Here is a 25868-nt window from a genome sequence, read left to right as displayed (position 1 = left end):
TTTATTTCTTCTAGGACTCATAATATGTAAGGCATAACAGAATAGTACAATCATAAAAAATAAATAAATAAAATAACAAAAAAGAATATAAGTAAATAATCTCTGTTCAAAAGTTTGCATAACTTTAGTTCTCGTGTATTGCCCCCTTTAGCATCAATGATGGCAATAACCTTATAGGTCCTTAATTCTCTCAGGTGGTATAGCTGCCCATCCAGTTTCTATAAATGTTTTGGTTGTCTTGCACAAACTGCACATTTGAGATCTCCCCAAAGTGACTTAATTATATTGAGGTCAGGAGACTGATGGCCTCCAGAACCTTCACCTTTTTCTGCTGTAGCCATTGTAGGGTCAACTTTGGCTTGTGCTTTGGATCATTGTCATGTTGGAACATCTAACTCCGTCCCATGTGCAGACTTTGTGCTGTACAATGCAAATTGTCTGCCAATACGTCACTATTGTCTTACGATGTCTGCTTTGGTTCACTTTGTGTGGGTTTTGATCCATTTCTCTTGCAGAACAGTGGCCAGGTCACTACGTGATGCTGATGGGGGCAGGAAACAATTCCTGAATCACTCCTCCACCCCAAAGTAGCTCAATAATATCAGAATATACAAGGAAGTTTTATTGTCTTGAAGATGACGCACAATAGGTGTGTGTCTTTGTAAGCAAACTAAAGGAGGTCCAACAGGGGTCTAATGATAGAGATTCAAAAGATGACAAATTGGACAAATTCTTGGTGCGTTTGTGACCAAGTCACATTCAGGGTAATGATGGCAAACTAGGACGAGCCACATCCAATAGGAGTTATTTTTTCGAAAGTCATACCATGTAGCAGGATCTCCTGTGGCCTGGACAGTCACAATAGAAATATTACTGGTATGTTTTGGAGAAGCAATTCAGAAATGTATTAACTCCACCTGGATCTTGTAGTGACCTGGCCACTGTTCCGCAACATGACTGGCTCAAAATCCCTCTGGCCAATGGGCAGGACTTTCTATCCTAATACATATTTCGTTCCCAAGACAAATTGGTGCTTTTAAAGTGCAAAAACAGTAATAAATAAAATACGGTCTGTATTTGGTGTGATGCCCATTTGCTTAAATAAAAGTCACATAATTTGTTCTTTTTTATAATTATTATATGAGTATTTTTCAGAAGAGCCATAATTGTTTCTGTCTGAAAACTGCTTTATGTGATGTGCTTTGCTTTTCTTTACAAACATTTTTCTGTAATTCTGTAAAACAAATTTTTAGAAATCCTAAATGTTTTTGTATTAACAAATATTTTTTAGGTTTTTATTTAAAAGGAAGGGTACCGTACTGTGTTTGGGTTCATTTGGTAGAGCAAATACCATATAACTGCACTCATGACACTTTGTTTACTGTATGTGCCACCTTTAAGTTCCCAACCAAATTTTTGGGTTCTTATAAGGAACCATTCTAACCCCATTTATTAATGTTTATTTCATTTAGGGCAGTTACATACACTGCACTTTTCTCCACATTCAGAAATGTAGATTTCTATACCATTCATTAGGGAAAAGTTAAAGTTGACTCTGGTCTGGTCATCATGTTTAAGTGGAAATCTATGAGAGAATTTCTAAAGAATCACCAAAATCATCATCTCTTAACCTATTTAAGGTTGAATATCAGCATAATAAGACCAAAACTACTTCAACAGCACTGCACATCCCAATGCAAGAAAGTAACAAAACACTTCCTGGTGCATGAGAGATCTTTAGTCTTCAAGACACCACACTGCATTTGTGTAACAATTATATTTTAATATGCAGATCCATATTTACTGTTGCATGTTTAACACGATTTACCATTTTTATTATAATAAATCCAAGCAGAAACCCACTAGCCACAACTTTGTGATCTTTCACAGAAAGAATATAAAATTGAAGATATAAATCGAATACAGTTTTATATTAGATGCCAGAGTCCAATCGTAATTTAAGGGCATGTAATCTAAATCTTGTGTAAACAAAAGTAAAAGGTAGCTGGTCAAAAAATTATTGTGGTCTACTATCAACAGGATAAAAAGAATATGTTTAATTTTATGACTAAATTTAAAGTATTTGCCACTCAAAATCTGTGCAACTTCATTGTGCAACACCACAGATTCAATTCGGTTCTTTTCTCATCACAAAACAAAATAGCACAAACATTAATTGTAGACTTTTTGTTTGGGAGGAAAATTCATTTCAACTTTTTCTTCATTTAAACTTACAGTAGGTATGACAACCACAACAACAGAAATCATAATTCCATGTACACTAGATTAAAAAGTATTAGAGCAGCACACTTTCTGAGACATTACTTACCACACAAAAACATTTTTTCTTTAGTTAACCAGCATAAACAATATTTTACTATTTAACGCCTTTAAAACAGTCATGTGTTTGAACCACACGTCTCTGGGATCGCACTAATTTCTCTAATGCTAATGCTAGAATAATACTAGAGTAGATTTGTCAGCTCAGCATAATCATAATCTTATTATTTTATTTAATAATTAATAATTGTATTCATTATTTTTATCCTGATGAGAGTGGATTCAGAGCACCCTAAATGGGACACCTATTCAATGCAAGGCACCAAATCATACACATTGAGTTGGGAGGAAACTCAAGAGTAAGCCTACATGAACACAGAGAAAGTACATGGACAGAAAATACATGCAGACTGTACCCTGAGGATTAAACCAGGATTCCTGGAACTATTAGGTGGCAACCGAATCTGCTACGCCACCATACTGCCAGATGTGACTAAAAAAATTAGGGAAACTTTAGCCCTTATCCTTGAGTTCCATCCTATTGCAGGTTTGTAGATGTATTGAGTTATGGGTTGGGAAAAATATGGACACACACAAAGGAATGCAGATTATTACTCGTAAATACTATTTTCAATTTGATGTTTTATGTATTTCATATTCTGAAACATAAGAAATAATTTATATATTGTATATTATAAAACAAGAGGACACAAATTAATGCACAAATATAAAGTGGACTACAATTCTTAGTTGTTTTGAGTAGTCTAAATCAGGCACAAGTGTCACAAATGTACTGGAAGTTCTGCGATTTTTGTAATATACTGTACATACTGAAATAAATAGAAAAATGTGTTAGACGTGAGACCTGAGAATAGACTTCCAGCATCTTCTATATGCAAGGCAATAATATCTGTACAAAATGTTACTTTAGAACTTTAAATATTACAAATTTACAAGATGTACAGACCATTTCCTGCATATGAATTAAAATCAGTCAGCAGACATGGGTAGAAGATCAGAGAGTGTAGGTGAGGCAAAGTAAAACAGAATATATATATATAAAATGTATATAAAATATGTATATATAGATATATATACATATAAAACAGAAAGAGCCAATGTGAAGGGTTACGGCTATAGAATTCTGTTCAACACAGTCTTATTGCTGTTGAGACAGAAGAGGTCATCCTTATCTTAATTATTACCAGACATTCAAAAATATGGGCAATATACTTTGACAGAACACAGATTAAGATTAATATAACCATTACTTGAAAGATTGATATAACAGAAAAATAGAACCGCAATAACATAAAAAAACAACTGAAACTACTGAAAGAAGCTAATACCAATAGAAGAGTGAGCATAAACAAAATGTTACATGCTAGCTTGTTACCTGAGCATGAGAGGACAGACATGAGAAGACTGAATTAGAAGTCAAGAACAACCTCAGCATGTCAATTCACTCAGCTGTTTTCCACTTTGTGATCGTGCTTCTCTAGCTCGGGTAGCTGCTCTCTCCAGTAGGTGAACTGGCTATAGGTGTCTGAGCAGGGGAAGTCGGAAATATTGCCTCTAATCAGCAATGGAAAGATGTGGTCAACCACCTCACACAGACGCCCATATCTAAGTCAGCAAATAAAAGAAGTGTTTACTAAAAACATGATAAGCAAACAGCACAGCTCTGCAAATTTCGATAATTTCAAAAATATGTCACCTGACAAAACTAGCATTATATTTTACACATGCTTATCCATGTTAGCAGTTTGGGTTGACATTTCCAGTGATAAAGACACTTACGATGATATGTTGGTCTTAGCATGCTCTTGAATGAGCTCTCCTTTAGGGTTCACGGTGAAGATCCTGTTCAATGACACTCCAACCTCCTTATAAGAAAACACATCCTACACAGAGAATGTTTTGTAAGTGCAAAAGTTTTTGACCCTTATGCTACTCATATTATAGGTTCCTCTTGCCACTTACTGTTTCTCGGTTTCCAAAAGCAGCGTAGAAGGGCTCTGTGTTTGGATAGAAAAGATTCTTGATGTCGGTCAGACACTCAATTTTGAACTTTTCTGGCTTTTTCTCAATGACCTCCCTGGTATACAAAAAGAGAAAACGACCTCCATATAGCATATTACTGCGTCAATAGGGCTTGCAAAAATAAAATCATGACCCTCATGTCTGCTTTTTTGTTTTGTTTACATCTCCATGTGTGTTTTGTTTTGATCCATGTCATGTCTTCACCTCTGTATTGTCACTGGTTGTCGCTCTAACACCTGTTTTGAGTTTTCCCTTTGTCTATTTAATCCCTCATGTGTATTGTGTTTAGGATTTAGATTCATTTTGGATTTAGATTTTGCCATGTGCATTTTTTTTAACTTGCACCTGCTTGTGTGAACCCTTTGCTGACACTCTTTGCTGATATTTATTCTCACCTTCTGCACCAATTAAGAGGCTGCAAAAGTTTTGTACATGACAGTAAAGGTCTTGAATATTCACCTGTGTAGTGCAGAGAACAGGCTGCTAGGGCTGAGCAGCACAGGGCCCTGAGGTAACATGGTGCCTCTCTCATTTACCCAGTGCAAATAGCCTCTCGTCATATCAGCCATACCAATTGCTCGTGCAGAGCAGTACATGAACTTATAGCCATTCCTATTAAACAACAACAGTTACTCAGGAGTAAATGCCTGAAAATCCCAATTTAATACATATCATTTTTATGCTGTGAAATTAGTGTATACAGATTACAGCACTTACTGGCTAACTTTGTGGTAGAGGCGGGCAATACCTTGATGGGTCCAGTCTTTGCCAAGTGTTGGCAGAATATGTCCAAGAGTATCTGACCTGTAAGACAGCCACTGTTATAACACTCTACACAACATACCCTAACCATAGTATAGTCAAAACAATGATGTCAAACTTTAAGTAAAACTGCTGCAATGGCAAAAAATGATTAGACAAGTTGTAATATTTCAGTAATATCTTTAGATATCGAACTTAACTGTACTTGAAAAGTATTCAGCCCACTTATACAGGCTTTTAAATCTAAAGGCTTTTAAAACATGAAGGTTAGCATGCAGAGCTTAAAAGGCTCTACTCATTCTCACCTGGTGATTGTGCCATCAATATCTGAAATTACAATCTTATCATCCCAGTTCCACAGATATATGGTGCCCTCACAACGACAGGTACCCTGGTACTGAGTAGTCACACTGAATAACACATCATTGGGGCCCTCTTTTAATTGCAGACTGGCCTGAAATTAGAATTAATGTTCAGTTATGTAATGTTAACTTTAAAGTATACAGATGACATGCTGATGCTGATGTGTCTGTGATAACTCCTAGTTATGGACCTTTAACAGTTACTAATGAAATATATTCTAATATGCAATCATTCCTTCCACTTTGAAATCGGAATTGAACTCAACTTATTAGACAATTTCAAGAAATAATTTTTTTATCTTTGCAACACTCATTAAATTAGCCTGAATTTGGAGTCTCTGCCCTATAATAAAATTATACCATTTAAACGTAGCAGGCTATGTAAAAATAAGAAATACTAATGAAACTGGATATTTTTAATGCTTACTATCATATGAGCCATTTAACCTGCTAAGAAATAATAACATGCATAAAAACATAGATAACAAGTTCACTGTTTCATTTCAGTATTATTTGCATAACTGTGTTCAAAACAATCAAAACCAATTAAATATAAAAGGAAAGTTCAGTGGTCAAATCTGAGAGTATATGTACACAAAAACCTTACCAGCTCTTCTGAGGATAAGCGGAGAGTCTTCTTGTAGCATATACTGTTAGAGCTAGGAAGAGGCTCTGACTGACTACATGTCGAATTCTGCTTAACAGGTCTGCTGTCATCATCACTTGAGGATGATTCATCCTTTAACCTGTTACAAAACCAAGAAGGCAATTTGTTTAGTCATCAATCTATTATGACTAATTTAATCCTGTGAGTCACTAACAGCAGACACACCTTCAATTTTACATTGTGGTAGTTTAAAGCCTTTAAAACGTTTGTCTATTACAGACCAGTCAACTAAAAGAGTTAAAAAGCTCCTCTGGATGGGGTGGGGTGGCTGCTCAGTGTATTATTTACTATTTTACCATAATTTATTTTATTGTATTTGTCCCTGCTGGAGTTAACACTGTTACTTGGGTAGAAATCTTACCTACTGCTTTTTGTCTGCTCCCCAAATTCAGCAGATTCCTGATGGATAAAATGATAAGTAACTGAACATAATTATTGCAACAGATAAATACAGGTCTTAGTTACCAATACATAGAGGAAATAAATGTTTTTTTCTATCAGTTCTAAAAGTAATCAAATATCTCTGGTATGAAGAGCAATTACAGTATTTGAAACAGCAGCGTACCGACTTAGAGCTGTTGTTTCTTCCCCGCCATGAGAACCACCACCGTCCTCCTTTCTTAGGCATTTTCTCCTTCATAATGTTCTCCAATGCAGCCTGGAGCAAATGCACACAGTACCTGATACTCAAAACTCAAACTTAAAACCAAAAAATATAAATGACTGTGAATGGCTATGAGCATGCACAAAGAGAGCGAGACATGCAGTAGCTAAGGTTCAGACAGACAGACACACTCAAACATAAAAGAAGGACATACAGGACTGGAAAAGAACACACTGGGAAAGCAATAAGTGAAGAATCCCCAAGCAGAGTACACATAACTCAGGCATGAGTACTTAGAACAGTGCCAAATGGGTTGGGATTGAGGAAGAGAAATTAAATTAAAATAAACAAATAAATAAATAAAAAAGAGGGAAAAAGAAGGTGTCTTTTTTATTATTTAAGGTCTTAGGTCTTAACATGTATTCAAAGTTTATTTCTGGTTTAAATATTATTGCTATGGTTAAGACCAGTCATGTTACCTTGACACTCATCTGGCACATTTTTCCATCTTTCAATGCAGTGACATATATTAGTAGATTTCTATCAGGGTCATTTCAGAACACTTTAATTCTTCTGAAAATATTTGTTGTCACATATTTGGGTTGGTAAGATACAATACCGTGGCTATATTATTACAGTGTTAAAAGTGTCAATACTTGTCACATGTCAGACAGTTTCTGACAGGTGGCCTGGCCTTAACTACACCTCTGGTTCAAGAACTTAAAACACAAAAACGTAGTGTGTGAGATGTCTGTAGCCCATGATAACCTAGTGAAAAACTGGAGCATAGCAGAAAGCTGGCACAGCTGGTGGCCTATGAAGGCTAGACTGAGACCCTCTACCCTAAAAAAATCTATATCTAAATATTTACTATAATAAGTATGCAGTTTTACCTTTGGCAATGGTTTTTGGAATGCCTGCATAGCCAACACAAGAGGAGCGGCTGTACTCCAATTGTAATACCTTACAGATACAAAACAAAATTAATTATGACAAATACTTACAAATAAAAAAGATAATTTATTATACATTGAAATAGTCTGCATACTTGACTCCAATCTTTACAACCAGATTAGGGTCATCAATAATCGATGGATTATTAGCAAACTCCTGATAAGTTACTGATTTTTCCTCAAACTCCTCTGTGGAAAGAAAATACAGGCTTTCTTCAACAAAATATCTTCTATAGTAAAAGCAATCAGTTCTACTAAAAACAGTTGTACTGTATTGTACTGTACAAAACCACTGTTTACCTCGGGTGATGTCTCGATCCTCTGTCAACCCTCCACACAGCGAGATGGCAATATTGGGCAGCTCTCCTGATTGATCAGAAAAGCTGTCAACTCCGCTGTCCATGCCACTGCTTCCCAATGACTGAGGTGACTGATTGGCACTCCTCATTTCGGTCCGAGTCCTAACTAACCCTGTGCCATCACTGCACAGAAAAAATAATACTTGTATCAGAATGGATCAGATTTTATCATGCAGAAAACACAACTAGACCATTGTGTTTACTATGTATATGCCATAAGCAAGCACTGTACTAACCTCTTAGGAAAATAGAGTGCTGCTACCTCAGGCTCCAGCTCTGTAAGATCATCCAAATACACACCGTCAGATCCAAGATGATGACTTCTTTTGTCTACAAATAAATAAATGTCACTTGAATCTTTGATGCTTTCAAGCTGCAAAACTGAAGAGAAACCTTAGGAAACTAACCTCTTCTTTTTGATGGAGAGTCAGTTTTACTGTGAACCTGGAATCCAGGATATTGTTCATCTTCCAGACTGGCAATAGTGCAAGCTGCTGCACCAATTACCTCCACCTCCATAGATGCTGGAGCTGCTGCTTCTTCAGCACCAAGTTCTGGAGACTTTTCCCCCACTTTTTCCACCACCCTATCTCCCATGATAGCCCGAAAGTGTGTGCTGTCTGACATGGGGATTGATGCTGCAGTCACCACTTTGGGCTCTGTCATAGACTGCGTGAACTTGGGCTGTGCAAAAAGATAAGGGTTTTCTTAATAAGAGGTTCTAGCCTCATCACTTCTATATACAAATGGCCTATTTAAGTGGAATAACACTAAAAATATTTGTTGCAAAATGACACTTGAGATCAACAAAACATCTTAATAGAGTGCGCAGGTCTAATTTATTACTATCGCAGCCTATGCAGGTGAGGTCCAAAAGTGTTTCAAATGAATGCTAATAATGCATTGTAATATTTTTAATTTTTGTAATGTATTGTTACAAAGTTGTAGTGTTAAGTTGTAGTGTTTCTAAATTTAACACTAGAATATCCATATTTTTCAAATAAGTGGCACACTCAGCCTGTCATCTAGAGATTGTCTGAATCCTGACAAGGCCACAGACATCTGTGGTTAGAAACCAAGAAAGCAAAACTGGCCATGCTCTTTGGGAGAGGTGCAAATTATCTCAATTGTCAATCACAGTGGCATGGGTTTCTGTGAGCATATACATGCTAAAGAGGGTTGATATAACTTTCCATTTCTAGCATTTGGCAGACGCCCTTATCCAGAGCAACTTACATTTTAATCTCATTTTATACAACTGAGGGCCTTGCTCAGGGGCCCAGCAGTGGCAGCTTGGTGGACCTGGGATTCAAACACACAACCTTCCAAACAGTAGATCAACACCTCAACCACTAGGCTACCACATCCCTTGTGCTGCATCATAATCAGCAGTTAAATGTGGTTAGCTAAACAAAGCGGGTAAGCTGGCTGATGGGAGAGCATTGGGGTAAACTGAGGGTTAAACCACCACCACAAAACCAGCAACAAAAACACTATCAGACTTTTCATATGCACCCTTCCAGAAAATGATTGGCTTTAATTTACATACAATTAACACTGATGAGTGTTTATTTTTATAGGAAACTCTACACACGCTATCTAATTTATTAATTTAATCTATCAACATTTCTCACATTATCTTTTTATGAACACATCATCTTTTTCACCACAGCAAAAAACAAAATAAGTACATTAATCATAATTGTTTTTACTTGTACCTTTGCAGCCTGAGGGAGCTCTCCCCAGGCCCAGAGCATCTCAGGATTTTGCACCTTTTCCTTTGTCATCTGACTGACTAGCAACTCTGAGTCACTTTTGGGTGTGGACGGCAAGAAGCCATGTTCCATACTTGCACAGGTGACAGAAATAGAGGGTGAACATAACTGCTTTAATTTTAAGACATTATGATGATGGCATAGACACTACATGGAATGGTACCTGGTTCTAGCAGGAAATGTTGATGATTGTTGTGGGCAAGATATGGACAGACCTCCGTTTGTTGGAACAGACAGGGTACAGGACTGTTCCTCACTTGTTCTTGTGAAAAGCAATAAATTAAATCGTGAACATACTTAAATAAAAAGAAAAACACATAGTATGAATCTTGATTACCAAAATTCTCATCTCAATTTTTTCTTTCTTTACAGACGTCCTTTACTGACCTTTGTACACTTGCCCAATCTTCATTGCATTGTAAGTATTCTTTGCTCTGCATAGAAGAACTATTAGATTGACCACTTTTCACCCTTTCATCATAGAGGTCATATGACATAGATCTGGGAACAGACAAAAAAAGAAAATAAAGAAAAAACAGATAAAGAAAAGATCAAATAAAAACATTGTGTACACAAATGGCTAAATGTCTTAGGCTTGCAGTGCATCCTTTCCTCTCAAAGGAATGGCAAGCACTATGACATTTTCAATAAGCAAGCTTCTGTACTTCATTCAAACTGCATTAACAGAGCTGAAATTCTTTTTCCTTTATTTATGCTTGTGATAGTGTAATGACTGTTTATCTTTTCCAATACCTTTTCCAGCATTAAATTCCCATTGCTAAGAGGAAATACCAAAAAATCTCTGGTTTGTAGTACATACAAGTTCTTCCTGGAAGCTGCTTAAGAGGAAAAAAGGTTGAATGGCAAGTATTATAAAGGGTGCACTTGTGCTGTGATTGAAACTGGATTTTGTGAAAAGATTTCATAAATTTCAAAATCTTTGGGGGATTTTTTTTCTTCAGCACTCTGACAAATCTCTTAATGCAGTAAAGATCAAGCCAGGCAGTAACTGTAACTGAAAATCTACAAATCTACTTGTGATAGTGTTAAGAGTTTTGGTGATTTTCTGTTGGATTAGGACTAAGTGTGTTGTAGAGACATGTGTCTGTGATGCCAGCCTTTCCCCCTGGTGACAGCAAGCTAGAATTTCTAAGCTAGAGTTCTAAAATGCTACATTGTTGGATGTTACATTTTTTACAAACTTTAATTAAATCAGAAACTTTACCAAACCTACAGAAGACAGATGTGGTTACAGGACATTAGGAGGGATTTATCTCAGCTAATTAGCTAACCTCATCTGTAAATTAGCTAACCTCAATCTGTAAAGCTGGCTTGCTAACTAAGAATTTGTTAACTAAGTTGTGGTTTTTAGGTTTTTTTTAGTCAAAGCACTAACAAGCCTACATAGTCTGTTTAAAATTTTATCAAGTAACTAGCTAACCCATGCTACATAGCTAGGTCACATTTTTACAAAGGAATTGCCTGTAATGTTCAGATAACTAATGTTGGTCTGCTTATTGGTTTATAGCAGAGGTATTCAACTAAAATTAAAAGAGGTCCAGTAAGAGAAAATTTCTTGAAGCAAAGGTCCAGAAGATCATAATGTCTAACTGGCTAGTGTGATAAATATTTATGTAGCCTAGTAGTTGTATCAACATCTGCAGGCAATCAATACCTGACTGTCAAATCAAATAAATGCAGCACAATTCAAAAACATTTTGACAATATTTATTGTCACATAACATAGAACTGAACATATGTATGACTAGATATGTATAATGTTCTCTCATTAAATGAATAAAAGTAGGGCTATATTTCAAAATAAGAGAAAATAAATAAAATGTGAACATTGTGTATGTTTAAATAAAGTGCTTAACTTTCCCTTTTATATCTCAGTGAGAGAACTGAGCTCTAGCTTGGCTTGGCAGGATTTTAAACCTGGGCTTGAATGGAGTCAGGGCCGCTCTCATACACATGTGGAGGTGCTCATTAGTGACCCTGGAACCATATTTAGTTTTGATTATGTTCATTGTAGAGAAAGCTGCCTTGCAGTTGTATGTAGAGCCAAACATGGTCATGATGCTGTCTTCAGATTTGAGTGGATATGTTTGTTCAAAACCTTTGTGTTTTGTCTCATAATGGCGTTTCACATTGCCACTTTTAATACGTGCCACGGTTTCTGAACATATGAGACACACTGGTTTAGTGTGAAGTGTGAACAGAAATGAGTCTGTATATTCTGGAGTAAATGTTTTCGCTGTCCACTTTTCTTTTTTTGGAGAGCGCCATTTGTTCTTTATTCTTTCTTTCTCCGTCTCACTCGTCTGTTTCTCTCCCTTTCTCCGTCTCACTCGTCTGTTTCTCTCCCTTTGTTTTCTACATGTATCGCTATCTTTCTTTCATGTGTAACTTTACTCTAATTCTCTCTCATCTGTATTGCGCTGTTGAGTCGCAGTGTTTACTTCAGGAATGCACAGATTTGATTGGCTGAGTGGTATCACGTGGGATGGCAAACTCGCATGCAATTGGTCTGTGCGTTTCCACTACATTTACCGTAAATATTGCAAAAGCTGTGCTAGATAAAATATAAGCGCTTCGTCAAGTTTTAAATCATAACCTTTTGTTTTGGCTGTAGGTCCGGGTCCGTATTGGACAGCTTCTGGGTCCGGACCCGGACCGCGGTCCGCCTGTTAGTGACCTATGGTTTATAGAATCTATTTGGGCAGCATATTGGCTTTTGGTGATATGATGTTCTCAAAGTTCTCATTGTAAAGCATCACATCTTGACTTTGGCCACAAACAACAAAGTTATAAGAATTAATAGACTTGTACACCTTTAAATTATCTGTAGTGTAAATGCTTGGAACTCCTATGAGATATGTAAATATGTATATATATGTCCAGCTATTGCAGGTTAGGCCACAACTTTACCATATCATTTAGCCACTAATGAGACAATAAAGACTAAAGACCATCTAGATTAAAATCATTTAGTTTAGCTGAATAGCACCCCCTACCAGTCTTTTGGTGGAAATCCATAATAATATGTATATAACATTTTAGCTAACTTCCAGTTCCTGAATACAATCTTGATGGATTTATCAGTCAGATATAACCAAGTACATCAGTCAGATTATAACCAAAAGAGAACCATAAAGTTGGCAGCGTCTAGGCAAACAGGGGGACTTAAGGACTCCATAACAATTTCTTCACAACATGACTATGGCTGTTCATCTGCATACTCACCTGCTAGCTGTATCTTCATCTGAACTCATATCAATGGGGAACATGTCCTCATCCTCTGAGTTTCCATTGTCCTCTCGCTTCACACTGTCTAATTTGGATTTCTTTCTCCTCTTCCTCCTCTTCTTTATACCATTCTCTCCTGAGGGACCCAAAGATTGGATGGAAGTCCCAGATGGCTCAGACAGACGAGACACACTTTTTCCCATCTGGGATTCCATCAATGATGAGCCATCAGTATTTATTGGAGATGTGGCAAGATAAGATGGCACCATCTCCTGTAAAGAGCATTTTGACGATTAGCCTAATATAGATGAATTATGGTCTTAAAGCTGGTACCTGCAAGTAACAACGGATAAATGCTACTACACTGCTACCACTATACAAGACAAATAGCCAACTATCTGCATCAATCTCCAAAAATATACAATATATAAAATGTAGCCTCAAATGACAATTTGCAGGGTACAAACACTCCTTACAAATAACAACACTGGTTAATAGAAGAAATTCCATGGTATTAATAGAGGTATAGAGGTTTTTTTGAGGTCACGATTACTGATGCTTAATCTAATAATGGAGTGTAAAGCCAATGAGAGCACAGCATTCATCTGGTATGCTTTACAAATTGTTGTGATCAATTTTGGATTGCACCTTTTATTCAGAAAAGAATCTGTTTAATATAAGGACAGTTTTCTGTGGTTAGAAATTAATCCTATATAACTCTTGATTAAAACTTTTTTAAATCCCTGACATTCTAGCCAAAAAAAATTACAATTTACAAATTATATTTGTAAAATTTATAAATATAAAATTTACACAATATAAACATACAATTGTGAACTAAAAAACAATAAATGGTATAAAGTGATAAGTGAATTGTATAGGATCAGTGCAATTTCTGTATGTTGCTGATGCTGATTAAACTTTACAAATCCTGCTTCACTGAATCACCTCATCTAGGTGAGGAGAGCATACACTGCATTAAATTCAGTACTCTTTGTCTTTGACATTTATAACTTTGAATGTTGTAAATAACATTTGTCCCATTCTTTCCATTCAGAGTGCCATCCTTCAGTTTATCAAAAGGCCAAGCTTCTTACTGTCATAAATGTTATTAATATTATCTTTATTCCAGACTGCTTAGGCAGGACTGTTTATTGACAAGACTGTTAACTGTTGCAAGAATAATCTTTAACACAAATCTTTCATGTGTCAGTACCTTAACTTTAATCAATGTTTACTAATCAGTTTTATTCCCTCCCACTTTGGGTTTGAAGAATGTAATGTGTTATAGGAGAAAGCACAAGCCAAGAGTACACCCGTTCAGGTTACAGAATGTCCCCAGCACAGGACAGCCTCCGTAAACAAGAGTCACATTTCACTCCTTAAAGAGATATCCCTGTGTGTTGTGTTGCTCAATATATTATAAGAAGCATGATCACACTGGATGGGTGCAATTTCCTAGTATATCATACTCACCATGTAACTCTTAGTCTCCTTGACAAAAAATGCTTCACCGTTCTCCCCCAATTTCATGTGTAGGTTAACTGGCTCCCCATTAATCTCTATGTCAACCTGTGCAAAGAATTTATTCTCAGAGTATAATTAAATTCATTAAGATTTCATTAGAAAATGTGACATTTGCATGAGTGAATTACTGCAATGCATATTTTGAAGGGAAAGCATATTTTTCCCTAATATAACCAATGTTCTTTTTTATCACATGATATTGCTACCAATAAGCTTCATACAGCCTAGACATGGTGACCTTACCACTTTTTCCCTCGACCGCAGCACCCCCATCTTGCCAAAGCGTACATGGAAGGGTGAACACTGTAGGGAACCATCAGGCTGACGCACCACAATGACATCTATACAGCCAGACAGGGTGGCTGGGTTCAGTCCTCGGTAGAGTTCCTTCACCTGCACAAAAACCTGACCAGCAAGCTGTCCCACATAATTCATGGTTCGACTCTAAGGGATAATAAGGGTACAGATGGGAGAATATTAATTTCCTTAAGGTTGAACATACATATTCTTCACAAATGCACTTTTTAAACTGTTTTGCATATAGTTCTTCATAAGGTACATTTAAAAGGGCCAATGTGCTACCACGTACATTTTACCAATTTATGTATGAAAGGCTTTATTATCACCACATATACATTAGAGCACAGTGGAATTCTTTTCTTCACCTACCCCAACTGAGGAGGTTGGGGTTAGAGCACAGGGGGAGCTATGATACAGCGCCCCTGGAGAAGGGAGGGTAAAGGGACTTGCTCAATGGCCCAGCAGTGGCAGTGCTGGGGCTTGAACCCCGGCCCTCCAAACAGCAACCCTTAACCACTTGAGCCACCACTGTCCCTCTTTATATAGACAAAGTCATGATCTGGAGCAACCAAATTGTATATGAATGCGGCTAAAACATGTAGTTTTGTAATTGGATGGCATTATGCAAAAAGCAAGTAATTTGGACTATTCAATTTTAAACCAGGTAGTGATGCTCTAGTTCTATTTTGGCAAAATCGTAAACATACGAAAATCATAATAGTTTGCATAATAAAAATATACATGTGCCTCATCCAGTGTACACACTCGAGGTTGAAATGTTGAAGACAATATCAATAGTTAGTATATTCATTATGACAAAACTGAAGACAAAACAAACTCAATTGGTGCTGAAATCTCTACATTGAAGAAAATGGCAAAATGTGATCAGTCATCTTCACTCAGACTTGCTGAGCATTGTGGCACAGTGGCATCAATGTGGCAGAGTCATTAGCCACACACAACAAACTCAAAAGCTCTTAAAACACATCCAGAATCTGCAGAACTGATTAGTAATGCAAATCTGTAAAGGGATTTCACAACCTATCCTTGGTATCGGAATAACCCTCAATGTTATCCATGGCAAAGAAAGTAACCTGTCCTCAGATGAAACTTGGGAACTTGATGTAACAATGCTACCAGATGTGTGACTGTGCTTCCATTGATTTTAAATATTTGACAATTTAAAATATTTTGATTGTTTCATAGCTAAATTAAGTAAGTTGCATTTAGTTACATTTACAGTAAGTTACTTTTTTGTCCTTTTTTAGTTCTTTAGTTTATGTATTTTACAAGTTTAAACATTTACAGTATAATGAGAGGATTGTATTTTATTCATGTTGTAATATCACTGGTTAATCATTGTGGACAAGAAGCTTATAACTATTATAGTTGAAAAAAAATCATACCTTATCCTACCAAACCAATCCTACCATATTTATGCCAATGCCAATGAGACTATAAATCAATGTATTTTAAGAAAATCAATAAGAAAAGGAAGACTTTTCATGGGAAACTTTGCTGGTGTATGGACACTATCCACTCTTCTTTCCCTTTCCATGTGTGCAGGAGCCTAATACAAAAAAACTTGCAGATAAAGCTTCAGTAAATTTTCATGTAAAACATCAGAATGAAGACAAAGTGTGATCACTGTGGCATAGAGGTTGGTACCAGTATTTCATTAACTGCTGATCTTTTAGGATATTACACACACAACAGTCTCTAGAGTTTATACAGAATGTTGAGAAAAACAAAAAGGACGGAGTATGCTACATTTTTGTTTGTGGAAATGCCTTTTTGGCAAGAGAGGTCAAAGGGAAAATGTCAGATTGGTATGAGAAGGATAAGTAACCCAAATAAGCACTTGATACAGTTATGGTGAGCAGAAAAGCACACAGAATTGTAAAAGTGCTTAGTTGGCTTACTCTAGACTTTCTGTCAGATCAGCCTGGTCTGGTCATTTCCACTCCTTCTGGTATCAACATCCATTTCTCGATGAAAGACACAGATCACATTTTTACCTCATTCTGATGTTTAATGTGAACATTAACTAAGCCTCTTGGCCTGTGTCTGTATTCATGCCCTGAATGAACATCTTGACGATTATAAATTGTTGAATGGGTGAGCCGGCAATGGTTCCGAGATATTTTTCTGTTCATCAAGGTTGTAAAGAGTGATCACTGGAGAAAATGTAGCCTTCCAGTCAGATAGCTACCTGTATGGCCATTCTTGTCAATCAATAAAGAGCTTCCACATTTGCTTCCACAATTGGAAATTTCACTTTTTGTATATTTTTTACACCAATTAATGGAAACACTAGACATTGATTTGTGTCAAAATCCCAGATCAACAGTTTCTGAAATGTTCAAGCTAGGCTGTATGGAACCAAAGAAACAACAATGCCAGTATATTTTTATTCCAGTGTTATTTCCAAATGATGATTTACATTTTGCAGTAGAGGTTTGTGTAATGTATCAGTCAGTGACAGCCATGTTTCCCAAATTCATGTTCATGTATATATAATATACAGTATGAGCATATATATATATATATATATACACACACATGAATTTATGCACTGCTTGCATGTGATTTTAATGACAAACCAACTAAATGACTGATGATAAAGGATTGAAACACAAAGTTGTATTTTATAACACAATACAGAGTGGTTATGCATATAGTGCTGAGTGTGATTCATTACACAAACCTCTAATGCAAAATATAAATGATTTGGAAATAACCCTGGAATAAAATGTAGCCCTTAAGTAAAGACAAGATGTGAACATATCCATATTTATATTTCCAGTTGGAATACAATGATATTTTTGTACACAAAGCTGCACACTGAGATCCCCAGCATTGCGTTATATACACGTTATACAATCTAGAAAGAAAACAAAGACAATACGTGGTTTAGACAGTAAACACTACAAGCGAGAGAATATATTAATATCAGTGAACTACCTACAGTGCAGAAAGCCCTTTACGATGCTGTGCTCATTTGTCCACCGTCCAAACTGGTGAAGGGATGAAATATTTACTGCTATTTTTCATGCAATATTATTTTCTAATAATGCTTTATTTCCTGCTGCTCTATTTAAACCAAGCTAAAATAAACAGTCCTCCCTCTGTCTTTCTGCCTACGTCCCAAACCACAGCCAACAGCGCTAACGAGTGTGACTACATCCACAGAACCAGAGGTATTAGATGTACTGCTCCATACAGTAGTGTCCTCTTTCAGACGTAGGCACAAACCCCGCCTTGGTAAACACTTAACCCTTTAATACACTGCTCAGTGTCACCTCTCTATGCAGGATATCTTTGTTTATTCAGCATTAAGGCACCTTTTATAACCACAAGACCTTTTAAAAAAGCTAGTCGGCATCCAGTAGGCAGTGAAAGGCTGCAATTCTGGTTATTTTGGGGTATCAAAACATTTAATATAGATTAATTTAATAGGCTATTAATTCATTAATTCAGAAAAGAAACTGAATTCTGAATCATCTTTATACACCACGAGGAAAATGACATGACGTCTTTTATTTTTTCAGCTATGGGGTGTTTTATGCTGACAATGATGTAATTCTTCAGGATGGATGTGCAGCTGCAGCTCATGTGAAATACTGCTACATAAACAGAATGTGTCCTAATGAACTGTGATATGCAGAGATATGCATGATCAAAACATCAACACAGAACTACTAATATCTATAATATAAAGTCCACTTGGAATAAAGTCCTCAGTATGAATGGACAACCCCTCTTATCATATTGGTTGTTTTTATTTACAGAAGTGTAAACTGAACTGTGTTTGGATGGTTTACAATTAATGGATAAGGTACAGTATGTTTTCTATTTCACATGCTTATGATTAATGGTGAACACATGCTTGCAGTTTTTAGGTCCTTACCTAGAGATATGCTATTTCTGTCCTGAACCTTATAAAATCCATTGACATGGATATCATGTGGTTCAGCTTCATTATACTGAGTTTTTGTATTTATATATTAATGTCTCTGATAGCTGATAAAAGTAAAAGATTTTGATTTGTGTTTTTTTTTCTTTACCAAACTTATTTACGACAGGATTTTACAAAGTTTCTATACATAGTTTTACCATGACTAGCCATTTGTCTTGAATCTATATATGATAAACAGTATGTATTATAAGAGATCAGAGTCATGTAATGAGATTCTACAGTTCACATTTTTTTGTTTTACTTTGCTGAAGTGTCAGGGATTTTTTTTATTTTGAAACAATACTGCGTCCTGTAACAACCCCGTCTTGTTTATGCTGCTTAATGTTGTGTAGCTACTTCATGTACTGGAATATTTCCTGGAAAAGAAGCAGTCAAGAAGACATGACCTAAACAATACCCCGCCCCCAGCCCACCCCATGTACATGTGTGTGTCTCTGTGTGTCTCTGTGTGTGTATGTCTCTCTCTCTCTCTCTCTCTCTCTCTCTCTCTCTCTCTCTCTCTCTCTCTCTCTCTCTCTGTGTGTGTGTGTGTGTATGTGTATGATCATATCTGTACCTGCTCTACCCTTGATTTCAACATTGTTGGTCCTGTTGAATTAGCAGCAGGAGGGAGTTCCCTGCATGCTTGTCAGTGATTTCTAGGAACTAAGCCATTATAAAGGCCCTTTGTTCTGTATTCAGGATGGTTGCTGAGGTGTAGAGCTGTGAACAGACAGCATTTAGCTTTTAAATAATCTGTCAGTAATTCAGGCCTGATGAACAAATAATGTGTTGACATGACATAAACTCTGTAATCCCATAAATTCAGCTCATTGGTCAGTACAGGCCTCTGTTGTCAGGCTATGTGGTCATTGCTCTTTACACATAATTTCATTTGTCATTGGGGAATAGAAACTCCTGGAACTTCTTAGAAACTTGGGCTTCAAGTCTGCATTCGTGGAAGAAGTGGGGGGTGTTGCTAGGGCTGAGCTCTCTGTACCAATCAGAGTACAGCGGGTCATGTGACAGCAATTCAGCAAGGTCGTTTGTTGACTGTTAATCATACTACATTCTCGGTGGTGGTGGTGGTGGTGTGGGGGGTGTCTAAGTAGGAGACATTCCATTGGTGCAGGACTCTTTCCTTACTTTTGTATCTGACATTTGTTTTCTTTATGATTTTGAACAGTAACATGCACTGCTACAACATTCACTTACTATGGATCATTGAACAAACAATTTCTTTTTCTTTCTTTTGGCACATCAGAATGCACTTTAATGTGTATGATAGACAGAGAGACTGTACAACTTAAAATTTTGTATTTTGGTATGATTTGACAAAGTACACTCAGATATTTCTCACCCGGTTACATTCTGGTAAAAGGAAAGGAAATTTTTTGAAGTGGGCAAGGAAGAGTTATTAGGAAAAACAGAGAAAACCATGAACTGGTTGAACATGAATACTTCATCTCCATCTGTTTCATATTATATTACATTTTGTTTTGTTGAAAGCAACAATTTAAACCCCTGTTTAAATTGCAGGTTTTTTGATTAAAAAAAGACACCTGCCAGATATCTTTACAGCTTTAATCTGACAGTGAAAAACAACTGGGATGCTTCTGGGGAAAAGAAATGTATTGCATACAGTGCCTTGCAAAAGTATTCATACCCACTGAACTTTTTCACATTTAGAGACGTTACAACCACAAACAAAAATGTATTTTATTAGGATTTTATGTGATAGACCAACACAAAGTGGCACATAATCGTGAAGTGGAAGGAACTTGTGTGGTGTGCATTTGTATTCAGCCCCACTTGGTCTTGTAGAACCACCTTTCGCTGCAAGTCTTTTGGGGGTATGTCTCTACCAGCTTTGCACATCCAGAGAGTGAACTTTTTGCCCATTCTTCTTTACAAAATAGCTCAAGATCAGTCAGATTGGATGGCGAGCGTCTGTGAACAGCGATTTTTAAGTCTCGCCACAGATTCTCAATTGGATTTAGGTCTGGACCCCTCCGTTGTAGCTCTGGCTGTATGTTTTTACATTGTTTTGCTGGAAGGTGAACCTCCGCCCCAGTCTCAAGTCTTTTGCAGACTCAAACATTTTTTCATCTAAGATTGCCTTGTATTTGGCTCCATCCATCTTCCCATCAACTCTGAGCAGCTTCCTTGTCCCTGCTGAAGAAAATGGTGAGTTCAGGGTGATGTGCAATGTTAGGTTTCCGCCACACATAACGTTTTGAATTTTGGCTAAAAAGTTCTATTTTGGTCTCATCTGACCAGAGCACCTTCTTCCACATGCTTGATGTGTCCTCCACATGGCTTGTCGCAAACTGCAAACGGGATTTCTTATGGCTTTCTTTCAACAATGGCTTTCTACTTGCCACTCTTCCATAAAGACCAGATTTGTGGAGTGCACGACTAATAGTTGTCCTGTGGACAGATTCTCCCACCTGAGCTGTGGATCTCTGCAGCTCCTCCAGAGTTACCATGGGCCTCTTGGCTGCTTCTCTGATTAATGCTCTCCTTCCACGGCCTGTCAGTTTAGGTGGACGGCCATGTTTTGGTAGGCTTGCAGTTGTGCCATACTCTTTCCATTTCCGGATGATGGATTGTACAGTGAGATGTTCAAGGCTTGGGATATTAATTTATAACATAACCCTGCTTTAAACTTCTCCACAACTTTATCTCTGACCTGTCTGGTGTGTTCTTTGGTCTTCATGATGCTGTTTGTTCACTAATGTTCTCTATCACACTTCTGAGGGCTTCACAGAACAGCTGTATTTATACTGAGATTAAATTACACACAGGTGCACACTATTTACTAATTAGGTGACTTCTGAATGCAGTTGGTTTCACTACCCCAAAGTTAGGGGTATCAGAGTAAAGGGGGCTGAATACAAATGCACACCACACTTTTCAGATATTTATTTGTAAAAAAAAAAAAACAAAAAACTGGACACCATTTATCATTTTCATTCTACTTCACAATTATATGCCACTTTCTTTTGGTCTATGAAATTACAATCCCAACAAAATACATTTTTGTTTGTGGTTGTAACATGTCAAAATGTGGAAAAGTTCAGTGGGTATGAATACAAGGCACACACTTTTATAATTGGTCAAGTGACTGTTGTTAGAATTAAAACAGTCACATCCAAAATGTCCCAGTGTGACCAACAGTAATCATACACCTCTTATTGTTTGTTTTTTTGTTGCAAGATCTTTTTGCTTTTTTCAATTGCTTAAGTCATGTCCAGAAACAGCTTACAAAATATACAGGATTTCAGTAGAGAGGTACAAAAGAATTGATTATATATATAAATATATATAAATATATATCTAAATATATATATAAAGTTTGGCACAACCAGGACTCTTCAAAGAGCTGGTTGCCTGGCCAAACTGAGCAATCAAGGGAATAGGGCCTTAGTATGAGTGGTGACCAAGAACCTGATGGTCATTCTTACTGCGCTCCAGAGATCCTATCTGGAGATGGGACAATAGTCCAGAAGGACAACCATCACTGCAGCCATCCACTGATCTGGGCTTTATGGCTGTGTGGCTAGGCAGAAGCCTCTCCTCAGTGCAAAACACATGAACGCCTGCTTGGAGTTTGCAAAAAAGCACCTGATTGGCTCTCAGACTATAAGCAACAAGATTCTCTGGTCTGATGAAACCAGTATCGAACTGTTTGGCATCAGTTCTAAATTTTATGTCTGGAGGAAACATACACAACCCATCACCTGCCCAATACATCCCAAGAGTGAAGCGTGGTGCTGGCAGCATCATGCTGTGGGGGTGTTTATCAGCAGAAGGGACTGGTAGACTGGTCAGGGTTGAGGGAAAGCTGAATGGAGCAATGTACAGAGATATTCTCAATAAAAACCTTTTCCACAACACTCAGGACCTCAGACTGGGCTGAAGATCCACCTTTCAACATGACAATGACGCTAAGAACACAGCCAAACAACACAGGAGTGACTTAGCGACAACTCTGTGAATGTCTTAGCACTCTAGTCAGCCAGAGCCCCGACTTGAACCCAATGGAACATCTCTGGACCGCCGGTGGTCCCTATCCAAAGTTACCCAAAAAGACTCAAAGCTGTATTAAAGCATGTACTAAGTTCTGAGTAATGGACCTGAATACTTATGTACATGATATTTCATTTTAATAAATGAAAAAACGTTTATGCAACCAAGTTTGCATATATTGTTTTTTTTTTGATAAACAGATATGTATACAGATGAGATTTTCTTGTATTGAATATGTTATTCTAAACTGCAAAAACAATAAAATAGTTCACTTTTTTATTGAGTGCAACATGCCATATTACCAAGCTTGTGAGAAATTGGTAATTGAACAGTTTTTGAAACCTGAAGTCAAGTGTCAAGATTATCTGAATTTTTTGGGTCAGTTATATACTTATTCACATGCTTAAATAAGTATATTAATTGCTTCTATAACTAAAAAATAAACAATATTAAATAAATGAAAAAAGAATAGTAAACAGCAATAAACTAAGCTATGTCAATATGTAGCATGACAACACTGCCTTTAGTGCATTAGTAATCTCTGATACACTTCAGCAACCACTGAAAATGTTTTTCCACAAAAGGCCACAGCAAGGCCTGTACAGAATAAAACTTCATAATCATGCAGGATGTTTCGTATGGTTTGTCCTAATGTATATATAGTGAGATTTAAGGAATACCTCACATAGAGATAGATTTTAAGTTTTACAATATTAGCTTACAATAACTGAAACCTAAAAAACACCTGTTACATGATATTTGCTAACTTGCCACTGGATTTATGGGTCACATTCTTACAGAGTCTCTTGGAGCAAATTTCACACACTTGTCTTACTGTCACAAATTTAACCCTGAGCATATTTTTAGATCTTGTTTCTGGTTAATATCATAGCACTCACTGGTGTCCCAGGCACCATTACTGTGTCTGACTGCAGCACAACCTTATCATTGCTTAGGTCATGCGTTATTCTCTGGTTATATAATAAATATTGAACACCATTGTACAGAAACCCAGCTTAGTTGAATTCAGCCTGATTTTAACTATACCATGAAATGGTAACCTTGGAGTCTAGATGTGTTCAAGTGTCCATAGTGTAATCCAAGTGTCCTTGCAAGTATCAGTTATCGAGTTTTGTACATAAACAGGTACTTCAACTTTGTTTGTATTTCTGCTTTAGCTTTTACTGTACAAATATATAGAATATTCACTCCCCCCACTACATTTTCTTTGGCTTGGACGTTAACATTTACAGAGACACTAATATCCTGAAGTCTTTCTACACGAGTGGACTTTTTTTTATTACTGCAGAATCAATCACATTAAAAATGCAGTACACATTTACTTGATTTTATACCATTTACTGTTATCTACATATTTACCATATTATAAATTTAGTTAGTCCTGTATCTGTATTGTTAGTTCTTGGATTCGGTTTCTATTCTTACTTAACTTAGTTTTGTATTATATTAATCTTTATATTATTCTTTATAATAACCTTTTGTTCTATGTTTGTGTTCTGTAAAGCTGCTTTGAGACAATGTCAGTTGTAAAAAGCACTATACAAATACATTTGAATTGAATTGAATTGAACTTAGTTAGATCTTAAGTTTGTATTTGAGAATCAAAAAAAGAAAGAAAGAAAGAATAACAGTTGATATTTTGTTCTGCATGTCTATTTTGTGAATCCTACCACAATATCAGGTAGGTTGTGACAAGTAGATAATGACATGGTTAAAAGCTGTTCTAAAGCTGTTCTAAATACAGTAATTGTACTACTCATGCATGCAGAAAAGAATAATTACCCATATCCAACTTGTGTCACTGGCATTGAGTTCCTCACTGTATGTTTCTGGTTCATCCTCTGATTGCATGATTCCATTGTCTGTTTGGTGCTTCCAGCTCCCCAAATGAAACCAAGTCTTTCTTGCTTGATGTCCAAACTGATCTTCTTATATAACAACAATATGTGTGACTGTGACAGCATGGTGATCCAAACAGTGGTCTATATACCAGGCTCAAGGAGGTTTCTTACTAATTTTACCAAGCATGTTCTTGGAATGGAGTCCAGAGCAACTTGAGAGGATTGCACTGTGAGGAACCTTGAAGCCCCTTTAGCACATGCTCACACAGTTCTTTAGCATATGCGCACAAAACTTTTTTTTTTAATCTGATATCATACATCCCTCATATATTTAGCATACATATAATTACAAAAAGGTGCCTTTAAAACTAAATCTGAAAACAACCACAAATCCGTTGATTTTATATGTACAGTGCACATTTTTGGGTCAAAAGACAGTGAATGTGTATAGAATCTAAATTAAACTATAATGCCTACAGTGCTTGAAATATGAGAAAGAAAAAATATAAATATAGTATAATATAAAAACAGAAAACCAATAGATTATTGCCCATTTACATGTACAGGTTTATATTGTCATGTTTATAATGGTCTTTATTCATCTCAATTTTAGAGAGCTGTGTATTTTCACAAGCTAAAGCTGTAGGTTACTGTCTGACACTGTCAGTCATCATCATCTGTGTTTGGGTGAGTGAGACTGCATTTTTATTATCCTTCTTATGTTTCAGGAAGAATTTGTTATATAGTATGTTTCTCTTTTTGCCCACACATAAATATTTTTGTTTTCAATTAATTTTTAAAATCTATATTAGACTAGAACAACGAATAATGACTCATATTCATGTTATGGCTATTTTAACATATGCTAGCAAAGAAAAATACAGTGAAGAACTGTGTATTAAATTGTACATCACCGTTACATCATTGTTAATAACATCACATTTTATATATAACATTCCAGTTAAAATAATTAGCACTTTTTGACTATATACTATACCATACTATACCATACTATACTATACTATACTATACAATACAATACAATACTATACTATACTATACTATACTATACTATACACAGCACTTATCTGGTATCGCCAAGAAAAGGATGGGTTTCTTTTTAAGGCTGCTTTAT

The 25868-nt window shown here is 36.5% G+C and overlaps 1 protein-coding gene across 3 annotated transcripts; it reads right to left on the bottom strand.

Moving 5' to 3' along the window:
* Positions 1 to 1762: 1762 nt before the first annotated feature.
* lpin1a (lipin 1a) lies at positions 1763 to 24828 on the bottom strand. 3 transcript variants are annotated; one of them, XM_060880338.1, is made up of 21 exons: positions 24675 to 24828; positions 14825 to 15025; positions 14531 to 14626; positions 13052 to 13326; positions 10193 to 10306; positions 9969 to 10067; positions 9749 to 9878; positions 8438 to 8714; positions 8267 to 8360; positions 7972 to 8153; positions 7767 to 7860; positions 7612 to 7681; positions 6680 to 6772; positions 6476 to 6513; positions 6055 to 6193; positions 5391 to 5539; positions 5041 to 5127; positions 4783 to 4935; positions 4264 to 4378; positions 4081 to 4184; positions 1763 to 3906 (listed from the first exon to the last, which is right to left on the bottom strand). In XM_060880338.1, the coding sequence occupies exons 1-21, from the start codon at positions 24741 to 24743 to the stop codon at positions 3747 to 3749; spliced, it is 2739 nt and encodes a 912-aa protein (XP_060736321.1). In that variant the 5' UTR covers positions 24744 to 24828; the 3' UTR covers positions 1763 to 3746. The 3 variants fall into 3 exon arrangements, with proteins under 3 accessions (XP_060736321.1, XP_060736322.1, XP_060736323.1); XM_060880339.1 differs by having other exon boundaries at positions 8267 to 8306; XM_060880340.1 differs by lacking the exon at positions 24675 to 24828 and adding an exon at positions 17850 to 18096.
* Positions 24829 to 25868: the final 1040 nt, after the last annotated feature.

The sequence above is a fragment of the Tachysurus vachellii genome, chromosome 10, assembly GCF_030014155.1.
Source record: "Tachysurus vachellii isolate PV-2020 chromosome 10, HZAU_Pvac_v1, whole genome shotgun sequence".
Lineage (NCBI taxonomy): Eukaryota > Metazoa > Chordata > Actinopteri > Siluriformes > Bagridae > Tachysurus > Tachysurus vachellii.
The sequence above is the reverse complement of the archived record's forward strand: the minus strand, read 5'-3'. Positions and strand labels throughout refer to the sequence as shown.

What these genes read in the sequence shown, in the direction of transcription:
- lpin1a (XM_060880338.1), bottom strand. Translation starts at nt 24,743, where the DNA reads ATGCAATCAGAGGATGAACCAGAAACATACAGTGAGGAACTCAATGCC. An exon ending in CTCTCCATCAAAAAGAAGAG is followed by an intron (nt 8,361 to 8,437) that starts GTTAGTTTCCTA and finishes ATTTATTTGTAG; the next exon opens with ACAAAAGAAGTCATCATCTT. An exon ending in CTTTTGGAAACCGAGAAACA is followed by an intron (nt 4,185 to 4,263) that starts GTAAGTGGCAAG and finishes TTCTCTGTGTAG; the next exon opens with GATGTGTTTTCTTATAAGGA.